This window comes from Phodopus roborovskii, unplaced genomic scaffold (assembly GCF_943737965.1).
Source record: "Phodopus roborovskii unplaced genomic scaffold, PHOROB, whole genome shotgun sequence".
In the NCBI taxonomy this organism is placed as follows: Eukaryota; Metazoa; Chordata; class Mammalia; order Rodentia; family Cricetidae; genus Phodopus; species Phodopus roborovskii.
The window spans coordinates 97499-116682 of NW_026125186.1; the positions used below are offsets into that span (position 1 = coordinate 97499).

General features: G+C 46.6%; 1 protein-coding gene across 1 annotated transcript in view; it reads right to left on the minus strand.

Moving 5' to 3' along the window:
• The window catches only part of LOC127226686 (PR domain zinc finger protein 15-like), a 54762-nt gene that overhangs the window by 25226 nt on the left and 10352 nt on the right, over positions 1–19184 (minus strand). Inside the window, 10 exon segments of the mRNA XM_051190784.1 lie at positions 2876–2942; positions 2944–3035; positions 3038–3118; positions 9742–9763; positions 9765–9844; positions 13214–13364; positions 13366–13467; positions 15319–15472; positions 17000–17093; positions 17642–17687. Of these exon segments, the coding sequence (XP_051046741.1) occupies positions 2876–2942; positions 2944–3035; positions 3038–3118; positions 9742–9763; positions 9765–9844; positions 13214–13364; positions 13366–13467; positions 15319–15472; positions 17000–17093; positions 17642–17678 (880 nt within the window). The 5' untranslated portion in view covers positions 17679–17687.

Below are 19184 nucleotides of genomic sequence, written 5' to 3' on the forward strand. Positions count from 1 at the left end.
TCTATAAGAATTGCTCTTCTATTCTCTTTAATTTCCAGCTTGTTTCTCATTTCCACAATGGCAAGACGAAAGAGCATTCAGTGCCAGTAACAGAGACAGGAGGGGTAGACATCTAAGCACTATACCTTGTCCTGAATGTGAGGTGGACCTAGCATCAGAGCGGCCACACAGCTAGGACAGGGGTTACATGAGGACCACAGAGACAATGGCTTTCCAGAGACATGTACATGCTACAGAATGGATCCCTTCAAACTCAGCTGCGGGTTTTGCACAAAGAACAAGCTCAAGCCTGTGAAATGGCTCAAGTGTCGTGCTAGCTAGTGTCTTGTCAACTTGACACAAGCTAGGATAATCTGAAAGGAGAATCCTCAATTGAAAAAAATGCCTCCATATTTTCTTAAGTAGTGATTGATGAGGGAGGGCCCAGTCCATTGTGAGTGGTGCCCTTCCTGGGCTGGTGGTCTTGGGTTTGATAATACAGCAAGCTAACAAGCTACTCTATGGGCTCTGCATCAACTCCTGCCTCCAGGTTCCTGCCCTGTTTAAGTTCCTGTCCTGACTTCCTCCAATGATTGGCAATGATATGGAAGTATAAGCCAAACAAGCCCTTTCCTTCCCAAGTCACTTTGGTCATGGTATTTCGTCACAGCAATAGTAACCCTAAATAGGACAGAAACTGACATCGGGATCATGGGGTTATTTACTGACCATGACCTGACCATGTTATTGGGGGAGGATTATGGAAGGACTTTGTTACTTTAAGCTAGAAAAGCCATTGAATATTCAAAGATTGGTGAGCTTTTCTGTGGGAGCTTGGAAGAACGTTGAGAGTAATACAGAGGATGGAGGCCTGGCTTGTGAAGTTCCAGAAGGAAGTCTGAGAGTCCCTTAAAGATTTTATCAGGACTATTTGCTATTTTGAGTTGGGAACGTGTGGTTCAAGAATCATCTATAATAAACAAGACACCAGAATCATTGAAGTAAAACCTTTGCTTTACTGGGACAATTGATGGTAGTCAGCTACAACAAAGAAATTAGTGGTGAGTAAGAAGAGACCAGAATCACTGGTGTGAAATCTGGAAAGTGTTCTCTCAGAGTCAGCACACAGAAGGTGTGTTTCAGAGATAGGCAAGGTTGTACCTTCTGATATCAGCTAAACTTGGGTAGTGTAAGAGTCACTGGTTTTGAAGTGGTACTGGTTTTGAAGATATGAAGGAGTCATGGAGAACAGCTAAGACTTGGCTCTGTGAGAGACCAGGAGAGGTCATTGGTTGGTGGGAGATGCCATTCTGTAAATATGTTTCTCTTATTGGTTAATGAATAAAGCCCTATTGGCCTATAGGAAAGCAAGATAGCCGGGACTAGGAGATAAGGAGGATTCTGGGAGATGTAATAGGTAAGAGTCAAGATATAGGAGATGACAGAAGAGGTACAGATCCTCTCCACGAGAAGATAAGACCACGTAGAAACACTTAGATTGGTAGCCAATAAGAAACGCTAGTAGCCAGCCAACAGATTCATAATTAATAAATAACTGTCTCTGTGTGTTATTCTGGTGCAGACTCAGTAGTGGTTGAAGCCCAGGACTGAAGAGGTCAGGAATGAAGATGAGGTTTGGCAACATGAAGAGAGCTTAGGGGAGGCTATTGATGCAAATGAGGCCCAGTTGCAGCAAGAGACCCAGCATACTGGAGATGCAAGAACAGCAACAGTCATGGCGTGGAGGCTGCTGGAACCTGGAAGACAAGCTGTGTGTGCTACAGAGGGGAGAGCCAGAGAAAATTACTCAAGTCCTTTGAGGAGTCCAGAAGAGTCAGTGAACCACAGATTGAACATTGAGTTATTTACACTGTTGGAATTTAGTTTTGCTTTGTTCAGATTATGATTGTGCCCTGGTTGTTCCCTCTTGAAGTAAGAAAGTATTTAACTTAATTTTGATTTGACAGCTCCCACAGTCCAGAGGCTGAATTTTTAAAGAGATTTTAATAGAGACTGATTTTTTTTTTTTTTTAAAGATTTACTTATTTATTAAGTATACAGTGTTCTGCCCGCATGTATGCCTGCCTGCCAGAAGAGGGCACCAGATCTTATTATAGATGGTTGTGAGCCACTATGTGGTTGCTGGAAATGGAACTAAGGACCTCTGTAAGCACAGCCAGTGCTCTTAACCTCTAAACCACCTCTCCAGCCCAAGAGACTGAACTTTTAAGTGGTAAAGATACCTACTGTGCAAGCCAGACCCCTAAATTCCATCCCTGAAGTCCTTTTAGAGGTGAAAAGGAACTACAAAAAAATCCTCTGGCTTTTGTATAACACACACACACACCAGCCAGGGCCAAGACCACCCATAAGCAGTGGACAACAAATACTGGGAACTCACATGATGGACTAAGTGCTGCTGGGTAAACAGAAGAGGTGTGACTGACAAGCATGGCATGAACAAGACACACACCTGAAATAGTGGAGCACATAGACCCAAGCCAGGCATGGTGGTAGAGGTATGGCATCCCAGTTCCTCAAGAGGCTAAGTGCGTAGGGATCCAGAGTTCAAAATTACCCTGCGCTACATATTGAGCTTGAAGTCAGCGATAGCAAGACTGCCAGGAAACAAAGTATGGGGGGGGGGGTGACCACAAACAAATTCAACCAGACTGAGAGGTCCAGTCCCGATGAGACAATTTAAAATCTGTGGTCTGAACACTCTGGTGTGGAAGATTCTGCAAGATAATCAGACTCTTAAGAACTGATTGAGGGACTGGAGAGGAAATAAGCCTCTACCTCATGAACCTTTCCTGCCAAGATGGTCACCTGGAAAATTAAGAGATAAGGAACATACCTCCCACCATGGCACATACCCACCCCATCAGCTTCTCACCTGAGGGCTCCTTCTCTTTGATAATGACCAGAGGCTGCTCAACCTTGGATGCTTTGGGTTTCCTCCCCCCTTCGAGGCTTTTTCTTTGGCTCTTTGGTGGCCACAACACTCTGGATACTCTTGCTCTCAGCTGCTGTGGGAGTCTCCCTCCTGGGTGCTCAGGCTCCTTCTCAGAGGCTGTCTCATGCTGCTGGCCACCTGCAGGAAGGCTTTTGGCTTGCTCCAGGTGGCCCAAGAGATGCTCTGCAAGAGAAGAGCTGCTGATGTCACAGTAGGAACTGGGCACCTGCCGCTCACCACCTTCCCTACTTTCTTTGTTACATTTGCTGAGTGTGCCCCCCACACAGGTAAATAAAATTTATCTTCACTGTTTTTTAAAAAGAAATGGGTCCACCAAATACATATAGCTTCAGACAGAGTTTCCCTTATCTGACATGTTGGAGACCAGATGGTTCTGGATCATGGTGGATTCATTCCAGATTCTGAACTTTCAAACGGGGCTGATCAGCTTAAATTGTGTTACAGACTAGCCTCAGCTTCTGATCCTTCTTCCTCCACCTTCAAGTACTAAAACTAGACTTTGAGTAGGGCTCAAACCCAGGGCTTCCTGCATGCCAGGAAAGCATGTTTGCCCCCCACCCCCAGTCACATCCCCCATCCTGGAACTATGCTTAGAAGTAAATGAAACAAGGCAGGGTGTGATGTTACCATGGGGCAGTCTGTAAACCCAGAAGTAAGCATGCTCATCTGCAGAATGCTGGTGCAGCTCCAGTTTGACTTGATTGAATAGGGCAACCTGGACCTGCTTCCTTGACGGTCTTTATTTTCTAACTTTGCCACAGACAGTGACACACTAAGACTGAACCACCTCCAGAGAACTACTAGGTAAGGCACCCACAGTAAACATTTTTCTTTCTTTCTTTTTTTATTTGTTTTTGAGACAAGGCTTCTCTGTGTATTCCTGGCTGTTCTACACTTCACTTTGTAGCCCAGTTTGGTCTCAAACTCAGAGATCCACCTGTCTCTGTCTCCGAAGTGCAGGGATTAAAGGTGTGTGCCACCACTGCTCAGCTAAACATTTCTTTATAAACCCTGTAAGAAAGCAAAATGGTTTTGCTTATTTATAGCTGGAAATCTCTAAGACCACCCAGGAAAAGATAGTGGAGACAGATGTTGGCAGCAAAGGCAGGGTGGCACACGGAGTGGCAAGCTTGGGAGGTAGTGGGCAAATGTGGCTAGGTGACAGGGCACCAGGTGACAGGACGAAGCACACAGGTGACAGAAGCAAGACTGTGCTGGAGCTGGTTCCTCCTCCTGCAAATGTGAGTCGATTCAGCACCACTACCAAGCTGAGTAGCCACTGTTCCTGGTTTGTCTCTCATTAGAGACTCTGTCTAAGTGGGTGGCCCCAAGGAGCAGGCCTGTGAGGGAAAGCTAACATGACCTGGCACCTAGCAGAGCAAGCTTACACTGAGCCCATTGGCTGAAAATGAGTGGGAAGGTGAGATAAAACAGAACACACGCCCTGAAAAAATACAAGCTGAGCAGCATTAAGGGAAAGCAAACAAGACTCTGCCAATCACACAGAAGGAACTTAAAACCTAAGGGAAGGACGCACAAGAGTGAAACTGGAGGCTCTGGGGTCTCCTAGGTAAAAACAGCTTCATAAGTCATCGTGGGGACTGAGAGACAGTCTTGGGTCTACTCTGGATCTAGGCACAGAGCAACATAGATTCAAATTTACATGGGATCTGGGTAGGAGACATGGATTCATCCTACACTAGGCTCAGGTACTGGCACAACAGAGACTGAAGTTTACACAGGGCTTAGGTTCTGAACCGATCAATAGAGCCTGGTTTGTGTCAAGATTCCTCTGGGTTCAGTGACCCGGGGAATCAGAAAGAAAGCTGTTCTCCGCAATGGGCTTATCATTCATTTACTTTCATGCTTATTTATTTATTGTTTGTGCAGGTGTGCTTGGGCCATGGTGTACAAGTGGAGATCAGAGGACAACTTGTAGGAGTTCATCTTCTCCTTCCACCACGTGGGTCCCAGGGTTTGAACTCAGGTGGTCAGGCTTGGAAGTAAGAACCTTTGCCTGCTAAGCCAACCATTGTCTTCTTCTAAGGTTTTAGAGAGGAAGAGCAGGTGGTATAAAATGACTCCCATAAAGAACTAAAGACCCGTGGGGGTATATGACAAAAATATATACCAGTCAAGCTAAAACAAATCAGCAAACCCCTTCATGTCCTAGTGAGAAATGAAACCTCAACTATGAAGCTCAGGAAAGAAGAAGAAAAGGAAAAAAAAAAAACAAAAAAAAAAAACAACAAGCACCCTGTACCAACACTTCCCCAGGCTATGGGAGAAAGCACACAATGGATCAGGAAAGAGGGAAGAATTCTTGCTAAGCACATCATCAAAGCAACAGAACACAAAGCTGTGACCCACCACACCCCAGAAAGCTTGGCAACTGTTAGGGTATCAGCTGACATAAAAACTCGGAAGACTGGAATTCCAAGATCACAGCACAAGCTAAGGGCAAACTGGAGTGGAGGGGGCAGGCATACTAAGTAAAGAGTAGAGATTTTTGAAAAACAGCTAAGATAACTGAAAAACAGCAAAAAAGTAAGAAAAGTAAGCAAAGAAACCTTTTATAAAACTAAGATACAAATTAAAAACATGACTTAGACATTAAGAAAAAAGGAATCTCTTAAACAGAAATCCTCCAAAATGGACAAATGACAAGGAGGGCAGAAGATCTGGGCATAACACTAGAAAATGGTCTCAAGTAGATCGATATGCAGAGCTCTCAAAGAGAATAGACAGCCGAGGGAAGCAATGTGTTAGACACAGTCACAGAGCCATCCACAGTAGATGGAGCTGTGACTCTTCAGGTCCAAGGTCCAAAATAAGGAGAGGAAATAAAAGGGATAGCAAGAGCTAGGGATAAGTGCGGCCTGCTGAGTGTCTGCCTGGATCACACTAAGCCCTGGGTCTGATGCCCAGCACTGCATAAACAGGTGTGATGTTACATGCCTGTAATCCCAGAACTCATGTTAAAGCAGAAGAACAAGAGTTCAGGTTCAAGGTGAGACCCTGTCTCAGAATCGGTAAATAAATGCCCAGCAGTTAAGAGCACTAGGTTGCTGACAGTGAAGAATATGATGGCTAAGTCTGTCGTTCTGTCTAAATAGTGCCCTTGTTTCTAATGTCTTCCCCTCTAACACTTTTTTTTTTTTTCTTCCTCTGCGTCTTATGATTAGTTCCCATAATGGCACAGGTGCATCTCTGTGGATTCATCATACTGGTAGCCTGTTGGGCCCTTCTAGGTTGTAAACCGGCATCCTTTAGTGTTTCCTTGTTATCTATCCATCTGGCTTGTTTTTGAGACAGGCACACTCAAACTTACTGTGTAGTTGAGGATAACTTTTAACTCCTGCCTTTGCCTCTTGAAGACTGGGATTACAGGCATGTGCTCCCATGCTCAGTTTTGGGGGTGCTGGGGATTGACCCCAGAGCTTATGATGGCAGACAATCATTCTATCAGCTGAACTACATGCCCAGTCCACTAACTGATTCTTAGTGCCTCTCTCCTTTCCCTACAGAACACTGCTAGCCACCTGCAGAGCCTCAGATCATCTTCCACTTTCTGTTTCTCTTCTGTTTGTGTCCTCCATATGATCCTCTGTATGGAAAATTCTCCCAGTGTTTTTGGCTGCTCTCCCATCAATTTTACATCTGCTACCACAGCTTTCATTTTCAGTCATCTACTGTCTTGATTTCTTCAACAATGGCTGCTCTTAACTGAAGGATGCAGTGCCACAATGCTATCTCTCACACTTGCCATCTCTTACCCTAGTGAGAACTTAGCTTGAAGGGTTGGGGGGGGAGGGGTGCTTTCAGATTCCTTAGACAAGTTGTTTAGTCTCTTGAGCACATTCAGCTTTCTTCCAGCACCTTGGGGTCCTCCGCCTCAAGTCTCTCCCAAGGGACCCAACATTCTGCTGACAGAAGCAGAGATGTAGCTGGGTGAGGCCAGGGCAGGGTTTGGGCAGATCAGAAGGCCAGGGCTCTAAGCAGGCCACCAGTTTGTGCTTCCCTGTCCTCTCCTCCCATGCTCCCAACACTTCCCAAGCTCTGCAGGAGCAGCCAGTTTCTTGAGTATCCCATTGCTGGCTTCAGTTTCTCAGTTAATGCTGCTGCAAACACAACCTTGCTCAATGCTCTCCACTTTCCCTTTCTTTGTCTTTGCATTTAAATGGAGTAGAATTCCAGGAGGGCACCAAGGCCAATACATTCACTGTTGCCTCATGTTTAATCAGACACTTCTAAGTGGCCTCCTGGGAGAGAAGCAGGGTTCCCTAAGGGGACATAGGAAATGACAGCATCAGGTGAAAGGTCAAGGACAACAACCTGTGCTTTCCATGCTGTCCAACAACCTCAGTTGGTTGCTTGGTGCTCTAAGTGGTGGGTCTGACTTTAAAAGGCACATACTGGCCCTTACCTGGCCGCAGTCATGTATGGTCTATGCTCAATCAGGAATAAATGCATGAAGTAAATTCAAGTTCAAAGGACTCGTCTGGTTTGGAAACTAGGCAACTATAGGCAAGGCAGACACTTTCTCAACTATGTTACTGCCACTGAAAGTACTGCACAGAAGGCTATCCTCAATCATTTTATTTCTGGTGTTTGCTAGGGGCATACAGTACACTAGGCATTAGCAGAAATAAAACGACCAATTTGGCATTCTGTGCATTATTTTCGATGGCAGTAACATGGTTGAAAGAGTGTCTTAGCTGCACACCATAGGCTAGCGCCTAATCAAGAAAGCCATACCCTTTCGTTCGAGGTAAGCCTCTCAGACAAGGCTCTGTGTGATCATGACTAAGACAAGGAATCATGGATTAACAGTGTCCTACTGGACAAAGTATTACCCAACAAAGCCTGTTCTTCATAGATTTGTGTACCACAGCCATTATCACTTGGCTCTGAGATGGTCCTCAAAGCCAGTCTGTGGGGGACAAAAGGCACCCCTGCCCTGCAGCTCAGTTTCACAAAGACCCAGCTCTGTACTCTCCTCTTCTTCTTCTTCTTTTTTTTTTTTTTTTAAATCAGTTTTGTACCTAGGTCCTCAACTATCAAGTTACCTACCAAACTCCCACACAAGGGTTGCAGAAGAAAGAAGAGCCCCTTGACTCCCTGGCAACACTGGCCTAGCTGTACTACCAAAGTAAAGGGAATCTTTTTCCTCAACTAACACTAGTTACCAAGGAAAACTACCCAACAAACCAAATAGCCTTTCTTGATTGGAGTTAAGTGACCATATCTTATGTGAAGCCACCCCCACCATGGTTTCTATAGATGGGCCGTGCCCTCCCTCGTCTAAGGGGTATGTTTTTTCACAAACCCGGCACTCTTAAGAAACCTGGCAGCAGCAGATGAGGCTGGAGAGATGCCTCAGTGGCTAAGAGTTCTTGCTGCAATTCTAGAGATCAAGGTTCATGTCTCAGCACCTACATGATCACTCACAACCTTCAGTTCCCAGGGATCTAGTGCTGTCTCCTGGCCTCCATGGGCACTGCACACATGTACATGTAGGCAAAACAATCATACACATAAAAGTAAATATAAAGAAGAGGAGGTAAGAAGAAGGAAGAACTAGCAGCTGCTCTATGTTTCTATCTGTGATGATGAACACAGGTGAATTTCCCCAGGCAGAGGGCAAAAGTGTTAAGGCCAAGATTAGGAGGATAGCCCAGGAACATAGGAACAGACAGCCACAATCCTTAGGAGAAGAACTAGCCCTGCCTAAAATGTCTCCCAGAAATGTTCACATTAGCCTTTCTGTTGCTAAAATCTGCCTAGAAAGAACTGTCTCATAAATTCCAGAACATTCCAATCACAGACTTGCTCAGGTTACAAGAGCAGAACCCAGCTGTCTCTGTCGCATCCTTGAACTGGCAAATCAGTGGCCTCTTCCCGGTTTGGCCCCCCAAACATGTTCATGTTCCATAAGTGATAAAGGTCTCAGCATTCATACCTAGCTTCTTGGTAGCTTACATGACTGGCATCTTCCTCTACTGTCCACCAAAGAGGCTCCTAGGATACAGTATAACTAGGTAATTAGGAGACAGAGTCAATTTTTCCCTGGCCATCTTCAATTAGTAAGGGAGCCTGAGGTAATAGGATACTCTGAAACTGTCCTCAGTGTCACACACACTTACCAGTTCATCCCCATTTTACAGATGAGAATGCTGAGCAGATGTGGTAACCCTGCTACTACATAGGGTCAGCCCTGTCACTAGACAGGGGAAGGATTGTGATACAGAAACTAGACAGGATTATAAGAGGTAAGTTATGGTGGTCTTTGGCCCTTGCTTGTGTCCACCACATCCAGAGCTTGGTCAGCAAGACAGTAGGGAGGGTCAGGTCAAGGGAGGAGCTCTTAGCAGCAGCTCACTGTGGGCCATGGGGCAGACAATACAAAGTCTGGGACACCCTGACAACCATGGACATGGATAAAAAAGCTCACCACACGGCTGGAGAGATAGCTCAGCAGTTAAGAGCACTCGCTGCTTTTCTAGAGGACCCAAGTTCAATTTCTAGCATCCACATGGCAGCTTACAACTGTCTGTAGCTCTCATTTCAGGGGATCTGACAACTTCATACATGCAGGCAAAACCCCAATGTACATAAAATAAAAATAATTTTAAAAAACAAAACAAACAAACAAACACTAAACACCCAAAAACATGAACAAGAACAACAAAAAAGACAGACGGACGGACAGACAGACAGCCAGAAAGGCTCAGCCCAACCGTCTGCCCACCTCGAGTAACCCCCATTTGCCACTTTTACCTTACCATTCAGGAGCTGAAGCTCCAGGGAAGGTACTGGAGCACACCTTACACACCCATTGGCCACGCTCAGGCTCTGTAGGGACACTGGGCTCAGGGGTGCCCACAGCTGCAAGACACAAGACAGAAGGGTTAGTCACTACAGCCAAGCATTGCCTGTTCCCTAGGTGAAGATGACAAGGGCAGAGATGCCCACAGACTCATGGGCACTTGTATTCTAGGCACTGTCTTCAGTTTCACACACACTGATCAAATTCATTCCCATTTTACAGGTGATAAAACTGAGAAGATGTGGTAACCCTGCTACTACCACAGGGCCAGCTCCGTCACTAACCCCCAGTCACCAGCCCTGTGGGACCACAAGCCTTCAGGACCCATACCTGACCTGGCCTGGTTGTGCAGACTTGTCATACCAGCTACTTAGTATGCGGAACAAGATGACCAAGTCCAAGGCCCCCACCCTGTTCACAGAACAAGTTCAATGACAACCTGGCCATTTAGTGAGGCACTGTCTCAAAGGTATTTTTGCTGTTGTTATTGTTTTAAAGGGTGTGTGTGTGTGTGTGTGTGTGTGTGTGTGTAGCTCAGGAGTAGAATGCTTTACCTGTATTCTACCTGTAACAACAATAACACCAACACACACACACACACACACACACACACACACACACACACACAGAGACTCATATTTAAATCACTTAATGGTATGGTGGGGCCCAAAACAGCAATCTCACAGTGTTTCTGAGACTGGAATGGCTGTGGCGCTGGCCCAACATATCCTATGGAGATTTTTGTGGTAAGAGTTGTACCTTGTAACTGTTGTCTGGCAGTGGAGCCTGGAACCTGGGCAGGAGTGAGTTTTAAAACTGTTCAATTAAAAATATCCCCACCTGGGGCAGGCAGCTGCCACCTGGATGGTGCATCTAGTCCTCTAATACTGACACACAGGAACTTAGGGACAAGAACAGGGGCTCAAGGAATACAGACTGACCTTGGCAATGCAGGTAGGCACTGTAGGCTCTTTTTCAAAGTCACAGGCATCCTCCTGGGACCTGTACTCGGCATGTCTCAGGATCCAGTTTGTCTGTGGGGCCAGCCTACAGCTACCATTCTTGCCTGTCATATCCAGACCATCACTCAACACTCTAGAGGCCACTCAGGGAAAGTACCTGAGTTTAGATAGTCTCCCAAATCTGCAGCTATATACCCACCATGCACCAGAAAGAGCACATCCCATCTCCCTGTACCCCAAGCGAGTGCTAAGAACACAAACAAGAGATGAGAATGCAGAATGCAGACCATCATGGCTAGGGAAGAAGCATATGTAATTTGGAACCTGTCAGACTGAAATCAAAGATAGAAAAGGGTAACAAAAAGCTGGCAGGTAGGGACTACATCCTCAATGTCCCACCCAATGTCTGAACTCTTCTTTGTCATTATCTAGAAATCTGCTGGTTAGTACTCCCAGTGGGGAAGCCCAGGGAAGCATATGCCAGCAGCAGCCAGCCTGAGAGGGCCAGGCAAGTGCTCCATAGATAGAAAGACATGAAGACTCCAGCTAGCCATCTGATTGACAGCAGCCAGTGACCTGCACTTACAAGTTGTCCCAAGACACAGTGAAGTGTTTCTAGGCTCCAGAGCTGGGAGAAGCAGTACCTGTGTTTGAATCCCTATTTTGTGCTGCTTTATGAGGCTGGCCCCAGGACATGCATCTAGGCTCTTCCATTCATCAAAACTGCAACTGACTAGAAACATAGGACAGGCCAGAGTCCTCTGATTTACCAACCTCCACTTGTGAGATCTTTGCAAAATGTTAGGAACTGACCCACGAAGCCTTTCTGTCACATTATACTTGGCATAGAAAGAAACCATTTTCATGAGAAGTCACTATACCTGGGGGTCAGAAGCAGAGTTACTATCCCATTTTGATGATGTGAACTCTTTGTGACAACAATGAGAAAGGCTGCTGCCCTGAGAGATGCCCAGGACCCAGGTTAACAAGGCAAGGACTGATTCTCCATCCGGAGATCTTCAACCTGGTGGCTCACTGCAATGATTCCTCCATGCACAACTACATTTCTTGAATGCATATATATCAGGACACAAACACATACATATATCTATGCATATGTATACACATGCACAATCCTATATATTTGTACATACCGACAAGCATATACACATATCTGTACATCTGAGCACACACAGGCACATACCTATAAATCTTCACATATACTAACTAGGTACATATCTGTGTATCTGTACATACATGTATACTCTTGCACGTATCTACATACACTAACACATGTATAATCCTATGCATCTGTAACACACTTGGGTATATATATACCTGTGTATCTTTATACACACGTACACTTCTGCACGATTGCGTATACATGAATACATATACAGTCCCATGCATTCATACACTCTAACACATACACAAACCTATAAATCTATAAGAATACAAAATGTGTACAATGTGTACTGCATACATGCTAACAAATGCACACATTTGTGTATCTGCAAACACACATCTACATACACACAAAGATACTCCACGTGTCTGTTACTACACAAGAGCATGTGCTCTGCAGCTTAAAACATCCACATGCGCATACCAAGGCATCTGTTCAGACACACCACACGTTTACCCGGGCACACACATACACATGTGCATGAACCAGATTTGGGGAGGAGCTGCTACCCGGCACACTGTGGCAGCACTGGCACACTCACACTGGCAGGACAGCGGCCAGATCTGTTGTTCCAGGCCTGTTCCCCCACCTTCTGCATCCTGATGTGGCCGCTCCTTGTACACCGTCACTTGGCCTGACCCTAGGCTTCACCTTATATACTGTCACTCAGCCTTCCCCTGGTTCTCTCACCTTCTGCACCAGCATTTCTCAATCAATGGGTCACAGACCCTTTGTGTGTGGGGGGGAGGGGTTGAACAACCCTTCTACAGGGGTTGCCTAAGACCAACCCAAAAACACAGATATTTACATTATGATTCATAACAGCAGCAAAATTATAGTTATGAAGCAGCAACAAAACCAATTCTACGGTTAGGGGTCACGACATGAAGAAGTGAAGCATTAGAAAGGCTGAGAACGACTGTTCTACTCTATCACTTAGCCTGTCCTGGGCCTCACATTCTATACTGTGATTTGGCGTATCCTTGGACCTCTGTGCTCACAAGAATAAACTGCTTCCTCATAGCATCAGCATAGCCACCGCAGAAGCCCCGAGGCCAGAGCAAGTGCCAACCTGTATCATACCCAAGTGCCTCAAACTGGCACCATCTCTCACTAGCAAGTGTCCCAAGATTTGGGTGAGCACTGTCTGTCACCGCATAGGCCCAGGCATCGGGACGAGCACTGCACTGGCTCCATCCCACCTCTGCCATCTCAGCTGCTGGCACCTTCATTAGCATCCCTGGCAAGAGGCCCAACCGTAGTGAAGAAACAGGGTGTACCCTGAATGCTAGAGCAGGCCTGCTTCAGCATGGGCTTGTCCATCTTCTTGGCATAAAATGCAGCATACCACACACGAAGTTCAGTGCCTGCAGGGATATCCCTTGAGGTGGTGAAATATACATCACTGCCATGCTGGTAGGCTGTCAGGTCTCTGGTGCCCAGGCTCTAGTGCTGGCCGCACCAACATCATCCAATTGCAGTCATCCTCGTTGGAAGTGTCGAAGCACACAGGATGCCCATCCTTCTGGAATACCTGAGGGGAGGGCCACAGCCTGGTTACTGACCAGTCTATCAGTGTGGCATGGGACATGGGGGAGATCACACTGCTTCTGATAGGACTGGTTTCCATAGATAGGAGATTAGAGAAAGATTCTGCGGCTTACATGGGCCAGGCTGGTCACAGGAAAGAGGAAGTTGAAGACATGCAACAGGTCCCTCATCATTGGAATATCGAGTACTGTTTGTGACCCAGGTGGGGACCTGAACTCTGCTCCTGTGCAGACACTGAGGGGACCCGGGGTTCCCCCCTCTAGGCATCATGGGAACCCTGGACTCCCCTCTCTAGGCACCACGGGGACCCTGGGTTCTCCTCTCTAGGCATCATGGGGACCCTGAGCTCCCCTCTCTAGGAATCATGGGAACCCTGAGCTCCCCTCCTGTTCAGTATAACAACAATGAGCTTTTCTCCCAGCTTTATTGGGAATGGAACACATGAGTTCTCCTCATGGCTCAGGTGGGTATCCAGATATTGGAACTCTCCTGTTCTGCTCCAAGCATGGCATCAGCAGAGTTCTTCAGTCCAGGTGAGCTGTCTCTGGTCTGCAGAACATCAGTACAGCTTCAGAGTTAATTGAGAGCAGGGCAGGAAGAGCCTTTAGTTTCTTTTGGTTTGAGTTAGCACAGGTTTAGGGTCTGTTCTCTATCTGTGGAATGATGACTGATTCCTCAGGACCCTGCCCCACTGACAAGCTCTTCCGAACAGACAGACCCCTGTAAGTGTGTGGCCCTCAGAAATGTGGGGACAAACTGTGAGGCCACCAGGTGCCCAGTGACCTCTAGTGGGAGTGAAAGGCACATTTCCACCTCCTCTCAGGGCCCAGGGCTTCCTTGGGACACACAGGTACTCAGAACTGAGAACAAATTGATACCTGAAAATAACCTTTAGAATTGAGGAGATGAAGAGAAGTCAAACAGGCATGAAGGACTTTCTCTAGTGGGGACACCTGTGTGTACCTATAACCTGGGTCCCCTGAGGGCAGACATTAAGTCCTGCCTTTCTGTGCTCAGATTTAGACCTTTACCATCATACCATAACATAGAACATTTCTTTCTGCTGTCCTTATACTTTTCCTTCTGTAAGTATCTGTCATTAGGTATTTGTCTTTCCTCTTTGGCTGAAGTCTGTCCTATAAGCTCAATATCCCAAGAGTGCCAAACTCTGAGGCTAGAACACCTAAGGCTGGCGGCTGCCTCTTTCGGGTCTCAAAGATAAGCACACTGTCCCTAGGGCTGCTGGGGGAGCAACTCAGCCCTCATTTGTTTATGTCCCAACTATTTCTGAATGTATGCCACATGTGTGAACCTCTTCAGTCTCAGAAGGTTTTCCGGGGTTGACTTTAGATCCTCAGCCATCCCTGTAAGTGATATCTACTTTGTTTTTCTTGGTGTTATATCTAAGTTAGAAATATCTATTCTTCCCTCAGGCAGATGTGCTCTGTGCAGCTGCCAAGCCCCATGCTATCACTCAGTCTCTGAGAGTTTCCTGCAACTCACACAGATGAGTGAGATTGCCACACGGGTGCAGAAAGCTACAGAGATCATGGCTATGCTGCAGCCACAGAACCTGCTAGGGGAGGGAGAGGAGTTACACCAACATGGGGTCGGCTCCTGTTTGTTCTTAACTGTACTCCTTAAAGACCCACACATTAGTAGGCACTGCCTGAACCCTCACACTCTGAGGTGTATGGCATACTGAAGTGAAGAAAAGACTTCTCCAGCATTTACAAATCATCACTGCTCAGTGGCCCTCATCCCATCCCCAACAGGAGTCATGAAGCCCCAGTTTCTGAAGGGGCCATGAAGCCTCTGCCCATGCAGCTTTTACCTTCAGAGGAAATGCAGATTCCTTCTCCCACTTGGCGACCCTCCTGGACTCGAAAGGACCAAATTGTGTGCGCTTGACTAGCTGGGTTACTGCAAACACACCTTCAGCCCCGCCATCCAGGCGTCTGATCTCCAGGTTAGAGGGGAGGGAGGACCTGAAAGCAGAAGTTTCAAAGAGGTCCTGCCACCTTTTCCAATGATCAGAGCAGTGCAATGCCTACAAGCCCCCATCATGCTCTAAAGGTACACTTTGTCAGGGAGCAGAATTGAAGATCTCCCTGTAAATGGGAACAAAACTAGGGCTGTGCTTGTGAGGGCCCAGAGCCCATACACTAAGGGACACATTTAAAGCCCCACAAGACAATGCTGACCCCACTTTTCTAGTGCGGGGGCTGGGGAACAAGGACTGAAGCAGACAAGGTTATGACCTTCAAGGTTGTAGAGAAGGATGGAGGAAGGGAGAGAAAGAGGGCACAGAGCATGGTGAAGTGTTGCGTATAGGCTGAAGACCAGCAAAGAGGCTCCATTCTGGGTGGGCTGGACCAGCTTCACTGAGGATGTGGCTTTATTAGCCAGACTGTAAAGTCAAAGAAAATACTGGAAAAGAAAGTCATGGAGCTGGGACTTCAGCATGGGTGAACCTTGGGCCCGTGGGAGACATGTCTGGTAGCAGAGCTGGACCATACTCCCTAGAGAAGAGTCAATGGCAAAGGGCTCTGGCTCTGCTAATGTCTTCAGCTAGATTTTGATGGGCAATTGGCACCTCACCCACTCAGAAGAGCTGATCAGCTTTCTACTTTGGGTAAAAATGTTATTGAAAACATAAGTCACAAATAAAGGTGAATAAACGGGGGTAGTTACCAGTTGAAGATTTACAGAAATAGTAATAAGACACTGTGCATTATTAGTTTAGCATCAGGCACCATCAAAGCCCCATAGGAGTAACTTAGGTTCTCCATGTCTCAAGCTACTGGTAGCTTATAGGCCCTGACCCTACATTTCTGAAGGCTCAGGCCTCATAGGAGAACATGGGCCTGAAGAGCAATGCCTGGCTACTAAGCTGCCTCAGAACTCTTCAAGGTTTGTTTTTCCTGGTAGCTGTAGCTACTTGACCTGTTCTCTGGACTACTTGTCCAGAACCCTTACCCCAGCCTATTTTGTCCAGAGTGCGTATCTGTCCACAGAGGCTTAGATTCAGAACACAGATGAAATCCAAAAGGCAGACCTATAGTTTGGTCCCCTCTCCCCTCCCAACAGGGTTTCTCTGTGTACCAGCCCTGGCTGTCCTGGAACTCAATCTGTAGACCAGGGTGGCCTTAAACTCAGAGAGATCAGCCTTCCACTGCCTCCTAAGTACTGAGACTAAAGATGTGCACTACTACTACCTGGTCTGTCCACTTTTGTTTAATGCATAAACCGATGAAGTCCAGGCTAGCATAGCCCAGATCCAAGGTCCCTGACTACACCAAGGAAACATACCCTCATGCTTTGAAACTCTTAGGACTCATCCCAGCAGGAAGGTGTCCGTCTCCCTGGGGGGATGGGCCACCCCCCAACACACAGTCTCTCACTTTGACCCTCAAGCCTCTGTAGACACTTGGGACCTCTGCACTCTAGCCACAGCAGACAGGCAGAGAGCTCTTCTAGACAGGATTGCTGTGGAAGCTTAGGCACTCACTCACCTTGCCCTGCTCAGTACAAAGGAGTCCTTGACCATGACCACAGGTCCCAGTTCAGGACACTCTGAGTCGTGGTACTGGCTACAGTCTTCACACCCTGTAAACAGACACTGAATGTCAGAGGGGACAGTGCCCAAAGACCACAAACCTGGGAAAGGTGAGCAGCAGAGTTCATGAGATGTGTGCTGACACAAAGACAATAAAGAGTACAGCACATACAGGAGGCCTGGTCACAAGAGTCACCTCTTAGTACTCCCGAGAGCACAGTGCCAAGCAAGAGCCCCTTCCCAGGAGCACCAGCCTATGGCACTTTCAAACCCCCACACATCATTTCCAGGGTTAGGAAGATCAGGATCTAGGAGTGTACTAACCCTTCACTATTTCTAAACCTCCAGAGACTTCCTGAGTTAAGATCACCCAGTCTCCTGTCCCTAGTGGGGTCCTAAAGAGAAGTGGTCTGAGGCCACAGCGCTGTAGCAGACAAGGAATACCCAGGCTCTCAAAGCAATGAGCAAATTACAGATTCAAAAGAAGCTCATGTCTGTGCTATACAAACAATGGATGTAGCTTTGCCTAGGCAGGAGCGTCAGTCCCATCTGCATTCTATGACATCATACTAGCCAGAGAGGTCTATGGGTCACTTACAGATAAACATGATCTCTTCGTTGCCATCTTCAGCCATTGCTGACACCTGTCAAGATATGAGAGACCCATTAACAGTGAGCTTTTATAACACCGTTTATGTGGGGGTTTTCCTATATGTATAAGTGCGTACACACCTATGTGAATATGTGTGTGAAGGTCAAAGTCACCCTTTGGTATCAATCCTCTGAAGCCATCCACCTAGTACTCCAAGACAGAGACTTTCCCTGGGACTGGGGGTTCGCCAATTATGCTAAGCTGGATGGCCAGGGAGCATCACAGATTCTGTCTCTGCATCCCCAGTGCAGGAATTACAAGTACACGCAAAAGCCCAGCTTTTAAAATGTAGGTACTGGGGATTGAACGCAGGTTCTCATGCTTGACTGGAAATCACTTAATTGACTGAACCATCTCTTCAGCTCACTAACAGGTTTCAGAGATAATCTCTTCCAAAGCTCCTTGATCCTTTGCATGGATTATAACACATTGCTTTCAAGAGAACAAACACATTCTCACCTACAGTAATAATGCTTCTTTAGGAACAGCAATGGATTTGAATGCCCTCATGACAAGGGAGCCTTCATGAACTCAGATCTTCTTTGTTTTTTAGCAGATATCATTTATAAAATGTACACTGCATTTTAGAAGCCACTTTTCTTGCTGTCCTCTCTAGGCTATGAAACCTCACAGTCATTTATACTGCAATCTGTTCTTCAGACCGTGTATCTAGCTTATGCCAATGACCTTATCATTCTGAGTGGGTAAAAAGTAGTGTCTGACACACAGTATGGTAGTTCTCCTGCTCCCACATAGACCTTTGTCAAGCTATTTCTATTCCCTATGCATCCTTTGAATGCATCCTCAAAAGCCAAGTCCAGAGTGGGTAGTTAAGCACAGACTAATCCGTACCACACATGTGTTTCAGACAGAGTGATGCAGATGTTGTTCATTCTGGGATATCAGATGCCTAAGCTATAAGACAGATATGAAAACATCTACTTCCTGCAGCTTGGGGAGAAACACAAAGTGAGATGTACCTGGCATGTCCCACCAAATAATGCTCCCCCCACCCCTCAGCCTTCCTGCTGTCTGATCACTCTGCCTCTCTGGTGCCCACTGCTAATTGTCATCTCAGGAAAGGATGCAAGCTGATACATACTTCCTGAATGTTAGTCTCACGTGCCCTCCAAACCCATCCCAACCTCAGCAACTTAAAAATTAGAACCCAGGTAGAACAATGCCTCAGTGAAAACTCAGACTGGCTGAACAAGCTATTACTGAGCAAAGAAGGGAAGGACTGAGGACATGGTGATGGGAGGAGAAAGGTGCTATGCACAGTCCGGGGAGATGAGTTCCCACGCTTCAAGTTTTCCATGTTGCTTTAAAAAGTTAAAACTACCAGGCACATTAAACCCAAACTCAGCAAAACATTTTCTTTTTCTGGAACCAGCATCTAAGCTAGGTTCCTGCCTGGCCTCTCAGGACTCCTGGCAAGTGGGTACCATGTGGAGTGGGTACCAACCCAGGATGGGGAGAATGGCTGGTC